The following is a 17,776-nucleotide window of genomic DNA, read 5'->3' as shown; positions in this document are numbered from 1 at the left end:
TCTGCAGCGCCGGTTCGATCCCCGGCTGCTCCCCGGCCCCCGGAGGAGGGTCCCACATGGCGCGCAGACCTCTCCTGCCGCCCGCTGCTCCCCTCAGCAGTGTCCTTCGGTCCTTCTGCCTGCTCTGCTCCCCTCTCTGGCTCTGGTGAATTCTCTCCCCCTCCTGCGCTTCTGACTGTACCCAGTGCATGTATAAACAAAACAAACAAACAAACCAGCAAAACAAATAAATAAAGCATGCCTCTATTAAAAAAAAAAAAAAAAAGCTCAAATATTTGTAGTGGGCAGGCAAGTGTTTGAATCACAAAGAAATGCATTGATTTGAAACAGAATACTTTGATTAAAAATTGCTTAACATACTATCAGCCACTACGATTGAATACTTAGTGTGTGTCAGGCTGTTACAAATGCTTTACATGTGTCGATTTTGTTTAATGCTCTATGATTAGTCCATGAAATTAGTATCATCTCCCAGTTTATGGAGGAGGGAACTGAGTCTGTGTGGAGGAATAACTGACTGAATGTTAAAAAAGCATCAGGTAGTTAAGAGCTGGAAGATGAACCTAGTTAAACTCTAGGGCTGCTGTGTCAGCATCTCTCAAAACCTTTTTGTTTCTTGGTGCTTTACACTCTTTTTTTTTTTTTTTTCTGGTGCTTTACACTCTTAAATATTACCGGGCTATTAAAAAAATTGTTGGATTATGTGGTTTATATCTTTATTTGGTGTATTGAAATTAAAATTTAAGAAATACTAATTCAGGGGCGTCTCTGGTGGCGCAAGGCGTTAAGACGCAGCCTATGAAGCTGTCTGTAGCCTCTGCAGCACAAGTTTGATCCCTGGCCAGCTGTGGCCAGCAGCCCACATGGCGCAGCAGACCTCTCCTGTCTGGCCCGCTGCTCCCCTCAGCAGTGTATTTCAGTAGATGCTGGTTCTGCTCCCCACTCTACCTCTGGTGAATCCTCTCACCCCCCCCCCATACACACACCTCTGGCCTGTACCCCAGCTCTTGTATGCATAAATCTTTTTTTTTTAAGATACTAATTCATTTAAAAGTAACAAAAAACATTTTACATTAAAAAAATTAAAAGGTAGCTATTTTCCAAATCAAAATATTTAGTATGAAGAATGGCCTTCTTTTAACATTTTTGCAAACCTTAGTAATGTTTGACTTGATGGAAGATGTTTGGACTCTCATTTCTCCTTTAAGTCTGTTACAATATATTATTTTGGTTGAAGTATAAGAAGAACCCAGCCTCACATATAAGCCTATATACTTGAAAAAAAGGAGGAGCACTTTAATAGCTTTTTTAGATAATTGTGGATATTCTTTTATATATGTATATTGTTTAATACTTTATATAATTGCACCAAAACACAACATGTGGCTAGTTGTAGCATGGACTCTGAATCTGTATCAGATTTTTCATATGGTTACATTGGAATTATTGGTTCATATTGCACTTTGACTGACTCTTTTATCATATATTATAAAAATTCACATTCATTCATGGCACAATCTAATGAGAAAAGACTTTTTTAGGTATTGGGACACTGACAAACTCTGTATGGCATATTAGATTTTCTGGAATTCTCAGTTTTGCTTGGAAATGCAAATTTTAGCATTGGCAATTAATACTGTTGATTGCTCTGCTTGAAGTGACAGGCTCACTTCATGTATTTTTGAGAAATCTGAATGACCAGTTTATTTCTCAGTTGTCGTTTCAAATAAAAATGATCTTACATTACAGAAGCACTCGAACAAATTATGTGCCCGCTTTCCTTTGAAATAGCATACTTTAGTATGCAACCCTTAAGTGCTTTGTACGTACTTCCCATCATTCATCCAGAATATTAAAAAGACATGAACTCAAGGGTTGAGATTTAATTAAATTAAAAATTTTATTCCTTCAAAGATAGTCTTTTTTTTATAATACTTATTTATACATACAAAGAACTGGTGTGTAGGCCCGAGGTGGGGGGGGGGGAGGGGTGAGAGGATTCACCAGAGACAGAATGGGGAGCAAAACAGGCAGATCTACTGAAATGCACTGCTGAGGGGAGCAGTGGGCGAGACAGGAGAGGTCTGCTGCGCCATGTGGGTTAGCTTCTTGGCCAGGGATGGAACTGGTGCTGCAGTGGCTGCATATAGCTTGATAGTGCTGAGACTTAACTCCTTGCACCCCCAGGGAGGCCCCATCAAGGACAGTCTTCATGAAATTAGTCTCCCCTTCTCCTCAGGAGTGTATGACGTTGAAGGACATATTCACTAGTGCATTGGGTGCCATTGCTTTGACTCATTTTAAAATGTCATGAGTTTGGCATCATAAATGTCAGTACAAATGTCAATACAGTGAAAAAGGAAAGAAATGTCTTAGTACTATTTGAAACTATTTTGGCATTGCTCACTCCCTGAAAGGGTCTCAGAGATCCTTCATTATCTGAACTACACCTTGAAAATTGTAGCTCTATAGTTTGCTGCCTCTGCGGAGTCTGAATCTGAACTCTTGATCTTGTCATCTTTAATGTAGCTGCAAGAATCTAGCACATGATTTCTATTTCTATATTGTCAATTTGGAATTCTTTCTAGCACGTGGTTGATGTAGTTCAGCAAAAATAGACTTGTGGGGCCTCCCCGGTGGCGCAGCGGTTGAGCGCTGGGTTGCGAAGCTGCCCGCGGCCTCTGAGGAGCTGGTTCAATCCCCGGCTGCTCCCCGGCCACTGGAGGAGGATCCCACATGGCGCGCAGACCTCTCCTGCCGCCCGCTGCTCCCCTCAGCAGTGTACTTCGGTCCTTCTGCCTGCTCTGCTCCCTGCTCTGGCTCTGGTGAATTCTCTCACCCTCCCGCGCTTCTGACTGTACCCAGTGCATGTATAAACAAAACAAACAAACTAAATAAAACATGCCTCTATAAAAAAAATAATAATAATAGACTTGTGGGAACTATAAGTAGGGTGGTTCCTCTTAAAGAAATAATATTTCTGGGTATTATTGTAAAAGACTCGTTCAGTTAGCTAAATTGGTAATAGCTTGCTTATGGATCCCCAGTCTTGGTTTTTCATTTTGTTAATTGTTTGTCTCTTCTCTGGGTCAAATACCTAGTTATAATTTCCTTAAATTGTTAGTGAAGGATCTCTACCTTTCTACCCTTTTTTCAGCACTATATTGTCATTTACCTACTTATCTTGCAAATGCCAGAATTGAGAGATAATTGAAAAATCTCTCTTTAAAACAAATGTTTCTTTATGAAAGTCAGGAACCTCTGTAGTACTTTTTTTTTTTAAATTTTTTTTTAAGATTTATTTATTTTTATACAAGAGCTGGGGTACAGGCCAGAGGCACAGGAGGGTGAGAGGATTCACCAGAGACAGCGCAGGGAGAACAGGCAGACAACTGAAACACACTGCTAAGGGGGGCAGTGGGCGTAGTCCTTTTTTTTTTTTTTAATATTCATTTATGCATACAAGAGCTGGGGTACAGGCCAGGGGTGTGGGAGGTGAGAGGACTTACCAGAGATAGAGTGGGGAACAGAACAAGCGGATTGATCGAAGTACACTGCTGACGTGAGCAGTGGGCAAGTCAGGAGAGGTCTGCGCCATGTGGGTTGCTCCCTGGCCAGCTTGGGGATCGATCTTGTGCTGCAGTGGCTGCGGGCAGCTTCATAGGTTGCATCTTAACCCCTTTGTTCCACCAGGGAGGCCCTGTAGTACTTTTTTAAATGATGTTTTGTGAAAATACTAGAATACTTCCAAGTCCCTTTTGTGCACTTTGATATGTATAAAACATTTGGTGGTGTAACTTTTGAACTTAGGCATGGTTTTGTTGTTAGTCTTGTTTTAATGTAATGTAAACCTTAAAAAGTAAGTCTCTACTTGGTGATGTTGGTCAATCAACTGGCACTAAAGCAGATATGTAAAGAGTGGATATACCAAAAGGAGAGAAACAGCCAGGGGGAGCAGCTGAAGGAGATTTGAATTCCAGGCCTTGGTTTGTTTCTCACCAGCTGTGCATTTTGAGGCATGTCTCTAAAACTAATTTTACTGAATTATAATTTTTGTTAAATGCACACATTTTAGGTTTACAGTTTGATGGCTTGTCATATAATTACTTTTTTTTAAAAGGGTTTATTTATTTATGCATATAAGAGCCAGGGTACAGGCCAGAGGTGCTGGGTGGGGGGTAGGTGAGTGAGAGGATTCATCAGAGGCAGAATATGGAACAGGACAGGTGGATCTACTGAAATATACTGCTGAGGGGAGCAGCGGGCAAGACAGGAGAGGTCGGCTGTGCCATGTAGGTCACCTCCCTGGCTGGGGATCGAACTTGTGCTGCAGTGGCTGCGGACAACTTCATAGTGCTGCGCCACCAGGGAGGCGCCTATAATTACTTCTTGTATATACCAAGACATTGATTATTTCCATCACCCGAGAAAGTTCCCCTATGGTCTTTTGTAGTCAATTTCCTGTACCCCAGGCCCCAATTGATCTGATTTTTATTATTAACATTTGGTGTTACTGGTTTTAAAATTAATTATGAATGTGGAGTCTTATATATTCTGTGTGTCTGATTTCTGAGCAGCAGCATATTTTTTTAATACTTTATATAATTCTTACATCATTTTTTATCTTTGCACAGTGTATGCATTTTCATTATGGTTACATTCCCCATACAATTGCACCCCTCCTTATTTTGACTCTAGTCTTTCCTCTCCCTGCCTCCCCTCCACCCCTCCGCCGCCAGTAGTGTGTCTCTGGTTTATAGTTGCTTGTTGACTTTGATTTTTACTTTGTATTGATTAGTCTTTTTCCTGGTCTCTTATTTAAGTTTTCTAAATCCCTGCTATGAGTGAAAAATACCATCCGGTATTTTTCTTTTTCTTTCTGACTTATTTCGCTGAGCATGATCCCTTCTAGCTCCATCCATGTTGCTGCAAACTGCATGTGTTTATCCTTTTTTGATTGCTGAGTAATATTCCATGGTGTATATGTGCCACATCTTCTTGATCCAGTCATCTATTTTTGGGCATTTGGGTTGTTTCCAAAGCTTAGCTATTGTAAATAGTGCTGCTATAAACATAGGCGTGCAGGTGCCCTTTGGAATTAATGTTTCTGTGTCCTTTGGCTAAATACCTAGGAGTGGAATTGCTGGATCATATGGAAGCTCTATGTTTAGTAGGTCCAGAAATCTCCACACAGCTCTCCATAGCGGTTGGACCAGTTTGCACTCCCACCAGCAGTGCAGGAGAGTTCGTTTTTCTCCACAACCTCGCCAACATTTGTTGTTGCTAGTTTTTTTAATATGTGCCATTCTCACTGGTGTAAGATGGCATCTTACTGTAGTTTTGATTTGCATTTCCCTGATTACAAGTGATGTTGAACATTTTTTCATATGCCTGTTGGCCATTTGCATTTCCTCTTCAGTGAAGTTTCTTTGTAGCTCTTCTGCCCATTTTTGGACTGGATTATTTTCTTTGTTTTTGTTGAGTCTCATCAGCTCTTTGTAGATTTTTGTGATGAGTGCTTTATCATTAGTGTTGTGTGCAAAAATGTTCTCCCAGTCGGTGGGGTTTCTCTTTGTTTTGGTTATTGTCTCTTTTGCTGTGCAGAAGCTCTTTAATTTGATGTAGTCCCAGCGCAACAGCATATTTTTAAGATTCATCCACATTGCATGTATTAGTGATTCTTGTTGATTAGTATTCCATTTACCATGCTCATTTGATTTTTATGAACATTTAGACACTGCTTATAAAGAGCTTAGCATGATGCCTGGCACATAGTGTTAAATAAATGTTACCTTAAAAAAACAAGTCAAATTATAAACCAGAGACATCCTGCAGGGGAGGAGGAGGGAGAGAGATAGGAGGGAGGGAATGAGGGAGAAAGGGAGGAGTACAGGGGACTGGTGATGGTACACAGATGCATTGGTGAAGGAAATTTTATGGGGACTACACCTGAGGGGGGGTCAGAGGTGGGGGGAAGCAAACAATGTTTTAAAATGAACAATGATGTTTTTTATATATATATATATATAATATGTATATATATAAATATATATAAACATTCAAAATATGGAAAAAAGAAAGCGCCCCCCCCCAAAAAAAATAAAAACTAATGAGTCAAATGTGTGGAGTTCGTTTTGTGTCAGATAACCTCAGTAAAGCTGTTTAAGAAAGAACCAAAAGATTATTGCACTAGAGACCAAGTTCTGTAGGTGATTTGTATGGAATCTGTACTGTAGACTCATAGTCATTTAAAAGAATACGTTCTTGGGCCTCCCTGGTGGTGCATGGGGTAAAGTCTCAGTACTATGAAGCTATCAGCAGCCACTGCAGCACAAGTTTGATCCCCAACTGGCCACGGAGCTAACCCTGTCTCGCCCACTGTTCCCCTCAGCAGTGCACTTCACTGGATCTGCCTATTCTGTTCCCTACTCTGTCTCTGGTGAATCCTCTCACCCCCCAACCCCACACCTTTGGCCTATACCCCAGCTCTTGTATGCATAAATAAATAAAATAAATCTTAAATACATTCTCATAAACAGGGTAATTTAAATATATGTTAACTATATTCTGTTGCCATGGAATAACCTAAGAAAGGGCATTAAAGTAGCATTGTGTTCTAGATCAGGGGTTGTAAACTTTTTCTTAAAGTGCCAGATTATAATTATTTCAGGTTTATGTACTGTATGGTTTTTGTTGCAATTAACTCAGTTCTGCCTTTGCACAGAGAAAACATAGACAGTTCATAAGCAGAAGAATGTAAGTGTTCCAATACTTTTTATTTTTTAACAAATTCAGGTGGTGGACTAACGGGCCATAGTTTGTTGACTATGGTTTAAGTAATAAACATAGCAGATACATTACCACAATGTGTTGTTGGATGATGTTTATAAATGGTGCTTTAACACCCAGTAAAACTGCTAAAAGTATTCAGGCTACCTGTATAAAAGTAAAGTTTCATAAAATTTCTAGTTTTGGAAATTTGTTTCTGTGAGTGATATGATCTTTTTGTTTTACAGCCATCTGTGAGAAAGACACACTGCAGTGGTAGGAAACACAAAGAGAATGTAAAAGACTACTATCAGAAATGGATGGAAGAGCAGGCGCAGAGCCTGATTGACAAAACAAGTACGTGCCAGTCTCTTGTTCTGATGTGGTAGAATGGTCCCATTCTTTATTGTCCCTACTATGTTGTTTTTCACAGAAGCAACTCATTCTGAATGATAAACAGCAGCATTCTAATGTGTTGAATGAAAGAAGTGGAAGGTCAGTGGTTTCCCAGGGCTATAGGAACACATTAATATTAATTATTGAGGTTAGAGCAGTCATAGATACAGCAATCAGGAACTGGTTAGACTGGGAAGTGGCCAGAGAGTAATCGAGTTACCTGATATTTCTTTATTGACACACACGAGATTTTGTAGTAGATTGGTTTAAAACCCTCTCTGTCGTGACTCAGTTTTTAAACTATTTTCCTTTTACAATAGGAAAAGGTGGGGAGTAGGATTGTAGTTTTAGTGTTTGAACAACTTTGAGTCTCTTATTTGTGCTCCTCACAATGATAACTGCTCAAAAAGGAAATAACTAATGTGACAAAATAGTCTTGGTATGTTTTGGACCCTGTTGTGCATGTCATACTCATTTTGTTTAATTAGTAACATTTTTGTTGTTTAGGCTAGTTGGATCCAAGTCACTGGCTGAACAAGATCTTGTGTTCCTATATTAGGTCATTGTGGTGTATTTGCAACATGGCCTTAATCATGCATTGTACTCAGAGCTGGCAGGCAAATGTGGACCTTGATTGTGATGTGACTTTTAAAAAAATCAAAAGTGTTGTGGAAAATTTCAAACAAAGTGACACTTTTAGACTATTCAGACTTTTCTTCTCACAAAGCCTTTTCCCTTTGCAAAGCAGCAGCAGCAGATCTCTGCCTGTGTCTATGCAGGTGTCTCTCTTTTTCTTTTTCCTAATAAACTTGTCCTTTTAAAATGTTTTTTTTTTTTTAAAAAAGGGACACTCTCAACCAACTACTCTCTAATGACTACCCTCCCTCCAGCCACCCAGCTACAACAATCTTGTTTTCATTTCTATAAAGGTTCTCACACTTACTGCTATTGCTATTTTTTTTAAAAAAGATTTATTTATGCATACAAGAACTGGGGTAAAGGCGGATGAGAGGATTGAGCAGAGCCAGAGTGGTCAACAGAACAGGCAGATCTACTGAAATACAGTACTGAGGGGAGCAGCGGGCGAGACAGGAGAGGTCTGCTGTGCCATGTGGGTAGTTCCCTGGTCGGCCGGGTATTGAACTCGTGCAGCCGAGGCTGTGATAGCTTCACAGTGCTGTGCTTAACCCCTTGCGCCACCAGGGAGACCTGCTATTGCTATTTTAGACTGGATAATTCTTCACTGTGGGACTGTCCTGTATGTTGTAGGATGTTCAGCAACATTTCTGGCTTCTACCCACGAGATGGCAAGTAGCATTTCCCAAACGGTGACAACTAAAAATTTCTCCAAGCTTTGTATAAGTGTTGGAGGGAGTTGCCCCCAATCAGAAGTCATTGAATGCCTTCATCTACTCCTCTCTATTCCTGTTTCTCTCTCTTGGATAATTAAAGAGCAAATCTCAGATGTTACTCCATTTTATTTGAAAAAATAAACATTTTTTCTATTTTCCCTTGTTAGGAAAGATGTTAGAAGTTTCTTGGCATTAACGGCTAGCTTTATTTTCTTTTTTTTTTTTAACATTTCATATAATTTTATTATTTTTTAAAATAAATTCTATTTTTATATTCCCCATACAATTGCAACCCCCTTATTTTGACCCCAGTACCTCCCCTCCCCTCCCCACCCCCCATAGAGTGTCTTTGGTTCATAGTTTTTTGTTGATTTTGATTTTCACTTTCTTATAGTTATTCATTTTCCTGGTCCCTTATTTAAGTTTTCTAGATTCCTGCTATGAGTGAGACCATCCGCTAGCTTTATTTTCTTTAAGTCATTTTTTTTTTTTTTTTATGCACAGCAAAAGAAGTTAAGTATTTTTGATGAAAGCATTTTGGATGAGACTAGACCTTAAGAATACACCTTCTAGGTCTCCCTGGAGGTGCAAGGGGTTAAGACGCAACCTATGAAGCTACCTGCAGCCACTGCAACATGAATTCAATCCCTGGCCAGGGAGGTGACCCACATGGCGCAGCAGACCTCTCCTGCCTCGCCTGCTGCTCCCCTCAGCAGTGTATTTCAGTCAGTCTGCTTGTTCTGTTCCTCACTCTGTCTCTGGTGAATCCTCTCAGCCCCTGCACCTCTGGCCTATACCCCAGTTCTTGTGTGCATAAATAAATATAAATTTTTTTTAAGAATACACCTTATAATGTCATGATTAAATTGACATTGAGGCTACAATGGAACTCATAATTTTAGCCTCTCCCTTTTTAGTCTTTAAAACTGTTCTTCCACAACGTGGGAGCTGCTTTTTTTTTTTTTTTTAAAGATTATTTATTTATACAAGCACTGGGTACAGTCAGAAGTGCGGGAGGGCGAGAGAATTCACAGAGCCAGAGCGGGGAACAGAACAGGCAGACCGACGAAATACACTGCTGAGGGGAGGCAAGAGAGGTCTGTTGCACCATGTGGGACCCCCGCTGGTGGCCGGGGATCGAACCAGTGCTGCAGAGGCTGTGGGCAGCTTCACAGCCCAGTGCTCAACCACCGCACCACCAGGGGAGGCTCGGGAGCTGCCTTTTTGATTGGATAAAATCCCTTATTTAGTACAGACTTTATTTTAGAGACATATGAACAGCTGTTCATAAATTATCAACAATTTACTTAACTCCACCTCCTTTGCACTGGTAGGGGTAGAGTGAGATGAGGGTATGCAGTACAAAGGGTGTGGACATCACAGAATTTGGGAGGCCTTACATTCGGGAATAAATTTTATGAGTGCATATTTTAGTATATGTGACCCCTAAAATAAATGCTATTCCGGGTCTTTGTTTTCATTTGTGCCTCACATTGAGAGGAAAATTAAGTCTGTTGTATTAGGCATTTTTTAATATCATAATATCCTTTAGATCAGGCTCTTGCATTGAAATTGGTCGTGTCTTCTAGCTCTGCATTAATTTCAGGACTAGTAAACCAAAATAATGCATTGTTTCGACTCAGGACAGTAGGATTAAAGTATACAAGACTGGCCTTTGGGTAGGTAGGACACTTTTCTCTAACAAAACTGTGAACTCTAGATGTGATTTATAACCACAGTTTAGAGATGACTGTCTTTGGGTGTCCCTGGTGGCACAAAGTCACAGCACTATGAAGCTATCAGCTGATCCCCGGCCAGGGAGCTATCCACATGACGCAGCAGACCTTTCCTGTTTTGTCTGCTGCTCCCCTCAGCAGAGTATTTCAGTGGATCTAATTGTTCTGCTCCCTACTCTTGTCTCTTGTGAATCATCTTATTCCCTCACACCTCTGGCCTACACCCCAGCTCTGTATGCATAAATAAAATAAATCTTAAAAGAAAAAAATAAAGATGACTGTCTCGATCCGCCTTTTCTGCTCCTCACTCTGTCTCTGGTGAATCCACACACACACACACACACACACACACACACACACACACACACACGAATCCACACACACACACACACACACACACACACACACCCCGTCCCCGTCCCTCTTCTGTCCTGCACTCCAGCTCTTGTATGCATACATAAATCTTAAAATAAGTAAAGCTGACTGTCTTTGGTAAGACACTGATAGATAGGTAGGATGTTCCCACACCAATCTCTTGTAGTTAATTCAGCTGTAGAAATGCCAGCTAAATAAAAACAGGTTAAAAAAAAACCCCAAACAGTAAGCTAATTCATTGCTGGTAAATACCTAAAGTTGATTTTAAAATTGTGTAGGACATGATGTAGTAATCTAAAATGAATACTTTTTTAGAATGAAATAATTGGAGCCTTTAAGTATTTAAAAGAAACTGGTAAACTGGGTGGTTGAACCTTTTTTCACTGTATGTTGATTTTTCCCTCTCTCTCCCAAGCTGCTGCATTTCAACAAGGAAAGATTCCTCCTACTCCATTCTCTGCTCCTCCTCCTGCGGGGGCAATGATCCCACCTCCTCCCAGTCTCCGTAAGTTCATAAAATTTCATATTGGGGGTCTAACTGGGCAGATTATCCTTTGGTTTTGTTAAATGATCTCACAGTTGGCCCAGATCATGAGGCCCTGTTTGATTAAGAAGAGAAAATGTTAATATATAAGCATATTTTCTGACACCATTCTTTGTTTCAGCGGGTCCTCCTCGCCCTGGTATGATGCCAGCACCGCACATGGGCGGCCCTCCCATGATGCCAATGATGGGCCCTCCTCCTCCTGGGATGATGCCAGTAGGGCCCGGTAAGTTTGGCTCTCTTTCCATTGTGGTTTTTTTTTTTTTTTAAAAAAAAAGATTTATTTTTATTTATTTATACAAGCACTGGGTACAGTCAGAAGCGCGGGAGGGTGAGAGAATTCACCAGAGCTAGAGCAGGGAGCAGAGCAGGCATACTGAAGTACACTGCTGAGGGGAGCAGCGGGCGGCAGGAGAGGTCTGTGCGCCATGTGGAACCCTCCTCCGGTGGCCGGGGAGTAGCCGGGGATTGAACCAGTGCCCAAGCTGTGGGCAGCTTCGCAACCCAGCGTTCAACCATTGCGCCACCGGGGAGGCCCTCCATTGTGTTTTGAGTTTCCAGTTAAGTGGAGTTAATAATTAGCTGTATACATTTATTATTGCAACAAATTATATTCGGTGAATCTATAATGATAGAAAAATAGTTTTTTGGTGTGTCAGTATAACTGGATGGTATTCAAAGACCTTGCACTACTGAAAAAAGAATGTCTCTTTTTTCCTCCCTTCTCCTGACTTTGATCAGTTATAATGAGGAAAAGGGTAGATGAACTTGTCCCACTGGATGAGTACACACTTGTGCTACTTTTTTAAATTTTGATTTGAAGCAGAGCTACCTCCTGTTGCTGATTTAATCTTGTAGATTAAGTCAAATCAGTATATGAAAAACTGCTTATGCCTAGTAATTACTCTTTTATTTGGGAAGGGGAAGAAAATTAAGACCTCAGACATTTTATTTTAACATAAAAACACATATGTTTGTGAATTTTTCTGCTACATGATCAGAATCTTTGGTTTGAGAACAAATCTGCTGATTGGAATACCATATATTTCTTGCATATCAATACAACATACCCATAATACATTCTTTCGTCAACTTTAATTTTATTTTCTTTGAAGTGGTTAGAGACCTTGTAAAGCAGTCTGTTTGTAATTTTTTTTATTATCTTGCCTACCAAATTTGACACAGTTTTTTGGGAATAATTTGCTTGATTCTTAGGTCTAGATCAGTTTCCTCTAATTGTCAACTTAGTTTTTATAGAAATAGTTCTTTTTTTTATTCTCTATGGTTTGCATAAAAACATGTAAGTACAGCTGACATAAGATGCTTATTCTCAACAGGTAAGAGAGTACACAGGTATTAGAGTAGCTTCCTGGCTAGAAGCATTTAGTATGCTTTCTGTGAGTTTCATTTAGAGGGGTGGGGAATATAGATAGAGTTCCTACCTTACCAAAGCCTCTGTGGCGCAAGTTCAATCCCCCAGATGGCCAGGGAGCAACCTACATGGCTCAGCATACCTCTCCTGACTCTCCCGCTGCTCTCCTCAGCAGTGTACTTCAGTCAGTCTGCCTGTTTTGTTCCCCACTCTGTCTCTGGTGAATCCTCTCATCCCCCACTCCTCTGGCCTGTACCCCAGTTCTTATGTACATACATAAATAAATAAATCTTTAAAAAAAAAAAGAGTTGCTACCTTAATGGCTTATGAACCTAAAACACAATAGGAGTGATTTAGATAGTGTCTTTTGCATTCTTAAATCACTTACAAACTCTGATTCTCAGAGGGGTTAGGTGTGTGGTGAACTGGGGCATCATGACCCACCTAAAGAAGGCTGCTAGAACTCAGCTTCAGCTGAGTTGACTTTTGAGTCATGCATGGTGCTCCCATTCCTCCTGAGTATTTACTGTTTTGACTCTGGATGGATAATTGTTCAAGCTGGATGATGGGCATGTGGATGTTCATTATATTTTTTCTTTTCTTGTTTATATTTGAACATCATAGGGAAAAGTTGAAAAAAGGAATCTAGATTTTCTTACCATAATTAGAGTTGCCAGTTGCTAATGTTGGCAACAAATTAAAAATTAAATGCACTGTGGAAACCAAAAAAGAAATGTTTATGGATGCCTTGATTTTGATCTTGGGTCTAGATCAGTCTTATAAGAAATGTTGAATACAAGTTATGTTATGGTGAGATTTTTTAAATAAGATACAAGTTTAGTATTCTCTGTTCCTATTGGAATAGATCTTAAAAAGATTCTGTACCTGTTGGATTTTGTATCTGTACTTATATTTGTTCTAAGTTTTGTGATAAAGATGTATTCAGCTTTGAATTTTCTCTTGAACCATTTTTAATCAAAAATAATTTAGTTAATAATTAGATAAAATCTGACATTTATAAAGATATATAACATGGAAATCATGAGGCATAATAATAAAATGAATTCTTGTGACCCTACCATTCAGCTGAGGAGGTAGAACATTACCAATTCCATGAAGCTGCCTGTATTCTTCCCCAACCCCCACATTTCTGCTTGCCCTTTCTTACTTGGCTCATTTACTTAGCTGGCTTTTTTTAAATAGGATACTTCAAGAAATCATTAATAGTTTCTAAAATGCTCTCGAAAAGTCATTTGTCTGCGCTAATTGTTACAGTTCAGTATATCGTTGGGTATTATTTTTCTTGGCTTCCTTTGAGTATGATTACTGAGATTTTCAGCCTGACCTGCACATCTTTCCTACAACTCTAAACAAATGCTTAGTGGGACGATTGTCCTCTGTACCTGTGTACATTCATGAAATAGCTCCTGGCTGTATGATGGATAGAACTGATGAAAGAGCTGACTGAATGACTTGTAACTTAGTTGTGAATTTCTGTGAGTGAGAAGACCAGTTTATGGAATTGAGTCCCAGTCTCAGTCTATTAATAGTTTTCCTCTTACTAGTATTAGGTCATGATTCCTCTATGGTTCTTGTAGTTACCTTTTTCTTTTTTGTTTGAGAATATCTAAATAATTTAGACACGATGAATTTACTGCCTATTTTTTCCTTCTCAAGTATGTCTTTTTTCCAGCATTTTCCCAAGGGGTCCTTTTTTATCTTTAATTGAATTCCCATCAAACCTTCATAAGTACGGTTTTCTCACCTTTCCTTCTCTTTCTTACTGAAATTGCATGATAACATTATGTGTTTCAGGTGTTCATCATTGTGAATCAGTATGTGTATATACTACATCAACTTCATTGCTAAAAATCCAAATTTTTGTTTTGTTCTGCAGCTCCTGGAATGAGGCCACCTATGGGAGGCCACATGCCAATGATGCCTGGACCCCCAATGATGAGACCTCCTGCCCGACCCATGATGGTGCCCACCCGGCCAGGAATGACTCGACCAGACAGATAAGGAGAGCGGAGGGCCTCTATCAGTTTTATTACTTGTTTTACTTCACCGGCAGATGATGGTGCTGTGACTTTGGGTGTTTTCTAACAGCACGATAAGGAAGACTTGCTCCCCCGTCCTATCAGAGAGGGAATAGTTTTGGAGGGACTAAGTAAGATAAAAAGAAAAAAACCTGAAATGTTCATTTGTATTGTGAAATGTGAAAATAAAATCGTCGACTCTTTTAAAAATGTGTTTCCTTTTTTCTCTCCTCTGTATTTTTTGTGTATTATAAAGTAGATGAAGCATTCCAGTTGTGTTTCTCCAGCTCATTCTCTCTTCAGCATGCTCTCTGTGTGACGTTTTTTTTCCCTTAGCTATGGAGTTGGGTCCCTTTGGGCACCTTGCCTTTAATTATAGATTCTCTCATGCAAGACTTTGGTAAATTTAACACTTGCATAGAACTTTGCTTGATTAAAATAATAAATAGCACTGATGGTTTAATTTTTCACATAAAATTTTGTGTAGTAAGTGAAAAATTTTCAGTGCTTTTTGCTGAAGTAGGGAAAAAGATTTCACACTTTGTGCATGTCAGCTAAAAATGGCATGAGTTGGCTTAACCTCAGCTTCTCCTTTCCCTCAATGCCTCTTTTTCTTAGGTTTCCTATAGTCCGAAAACTTGCTAATAGCAGTGGTAAAATTATTTAGTTTAGCATGTTATAGAATATTACTTATTTTGTCACTGGGATGTTTAAGTGTGGCTGTAAAAGTAAGCCCTAAACTCAACCTGCTGTGCCACTGGGGAGGCCCCTGACAAAGATTATCTTTACACTTATCCTTTGTAGAAGCTGAGTCAGTTTCTAGTCCACGCCAGTGCCAGGACAGCTTGTTGCTCTTTAGTTTCTCCTTGTCACACCCTTTTAGATGTACTTAAGCCTCAGAAATAGTTCATATGTCTGTCTTATATTTTATAGCTCAGATTTATTGTTAAAATCTGTAGACTTAAATCTGATAGGGGAAATCTTGCCAAGCCGTTTACATTGTTTACATGTGACTCAGCATGTAACTTTGGATGGCTGTCAGCTAAGGGTGAGGAGGCTGTCTGTTGTACATACACAGATACCTATTTAAAGCTAGGTACTTAGGAACACCTAGAACTTTTAAAAAGGAAACTTTTTCCAAAGTATGTTTTCACTGTTGAATTTCCATTCTAGATACATTTCTAGCCTTTAAAGACTTTTACATAGTTTCAGAAAAGCCTTAAAAATTTCGCAAATTTTAACTACAATGAACAAAAGTAGGAATAGACAATTTTTTTTTAAGATTTATTTACTTAGGCATACAAGATCTGGGCTATAGGCCAGAAGTGGAGAGGGCGAGTGAGAGGATTCACCAGAGACAGAGTGGGGAGCAGAACTATTGAAATACACTGCTGAGGGGAGCAGCGGATGAACAGGAGAGATGCTGAGCCATGTGTGCAGCTCCCTGGCTGGGTATCGAACTCATGCTGCAGTAGCTGGGGATTGCTTCATAGTGCTGACACTTAATCCCTTGTGCCACCTGGGAGGCCTGGAATAGACAATTCTTTTTTTTTTTTTTTTTTTTTAAGAGGCATGTTTTTATTTATTTATTTGTTTGTTTGTTTGTTTATACATGCACTGGGTACAGTCAGAAGCGCGGGAGGGTGAGAGAATTCACCAGAGCCAGAGCGGGGAGCAGAGCAGGCAGAAAGACCGAAGCACACTGCTGAGGGGAGCAGCGGGAGGCAGGAGAGGTCTGCGCGCCATGTGGGACCCTCCTCAGGTGGCCGGGGAGCAGCCAGGGATCGAACCAGCGCCGCAGAGGTCGCCGGCAGCTTCGCAACCCAGCGCTCAACCACTGCGCCACCGGGGAGGCCCTGGAATAGACAATTCTAAGAAGGTTCTTTTTGTGTTTTTATTAACTCCTAAAGTAAATTATTATAAGAGATGATTATGTTTTCTAAGAGGCTGTGAAGATGATGAATTTCTGTTGATTTATGCCTTGGATGGATGTCTGGTTTTAATTTGAAAAATGAATCAATTATAATGTGAGAATTTGTAAGTACAAACAAGTTTGTAAGTACAAATAAGAATCCAGACCAGAATATAGGTACAACTACTAAATACCAAGAATTGAAGATGTTGGTGTACATGTGGGGTAACATATTTGCTTCCTTTTCTGTGGTACTTCCAGAGTCATAGCAGTTAAAGTCTAAGCTAGCATCATTTCCACTGCCATGGAGACAACGGTTTGTCAGAGTGCCAGTCATCTTGATTCCAAGTTGCATGAGAAATGGGATCCCTACATAGAGCCACAGTCTAATTTTGTTATCCTGTATGGAAAAAGTCCAATCCTGATTAAGTGTTTGTCCTAGTTACATAGCTTCAGCCAGATGGTATCTTTTAGACTCCTACAAACATTTGGTTAACAGGAGGAAAAAAGCCTTGCCTATTAAGTTTCTCTGCCAGAAGTGTCCTGAAATTGTCTGGAAATGGTTCGTGAAAAACTTAATAAATATCAACTAATTGGAGACACCTCTTTCCTTCCCAACTTTATGGCACAGAATCATTTACAGCATTTAGAATAGTTCATCAGACAAGTGCAGGAATAAAACAATCTGAATGTTGCTTATTGTCCTTGCTCTTTAAGGGTGGGGGGATTTCAAACTTAGAGAAGAGTTGCAAGAACTGTACAAAAAATACTGTTAATGCTTTGACCAGAATCACTTGTTGTTGGCTTTAGTCTTTCACCCTTTTTTTTTTTAAAGATTATTTATGCATACAAGATTTGGGGTACAAGCCAGAGGTATGGTGGGTGAGAGGATTCACCAGAGATAGAGTGGGTAACAGAACAGGCAGACTGACCAAAGTACACTGCTGAGGGGAGCAGTGGGCGAGTCAGCGGGCTGCGCCATGTGGGTGCTCCCTGGCTGGCCAGGGATCAAACTTGTGCTGCAGAGGCTGCGGATAGCTTCATAGGTTGTGTCTTAACCCCTTGCGCCACCAGGGAGGCCCCTCACCCCATTTTCTTTATTATTTTCTGAGCCATTTGAGAGTAAGTTGCTTCTATCATGCTCTTTACCATAAATGTTTGTATTTATTTTCTAAGTACATCCTCTTAGCTATAGCTTAGTGATCAAGCTCAGAAAATACAACCTTGATGCAATAATTTTATCTACCAACCATTTTTCATTTTTGTTCGTTGATTCAAGTTT

The 17,776-nt window shown here is 40.0% G+C and overlaps 1 protein-coding gene across 1 annotated transcript; it reads left to right on the top strand.

The window, feature by feature from the left end:
• Window positions 1-7,088: 7,088 nt before the first annotated feature.
• On the top strand, window positions 7,089-14,565 carry SNRPC (small nuclear ribonucleoprotein polypeptide C; the record flags this gene model as incomplete). The annotated part of the gene is made up of 4 exons (XM_084257614.1): window positions 7,089-7,125; window positions 11,043-11,132; window positions 11,293-11,397; window positions 14,441-14,565. The coding sequence occupies 4 exons, from the start codon at window positions 7,089-7,091 to the stop codon at window positions 14,563-14,565; spliced, it is 357 nt and encodes a 118-aa protein (XP_084113740.1).
• Window positions 14,566-17,776: the final 3,211 nt, after the last annotated feature.

The sequence above is a fragment of the Talpa europaea genome (assembly GCF_964194135.1).
Source record: "Talpa europaea genome assembly, chromosome: 2".
NCBI lineage: Eukaryota > Metazoa > Chordata > Mammalia > Eulipotyphla > Talpidae > Talpa > Talpa europaea.
This window is presented reverse-complemented; position numbering and strand designations above follow the sequence as displayed.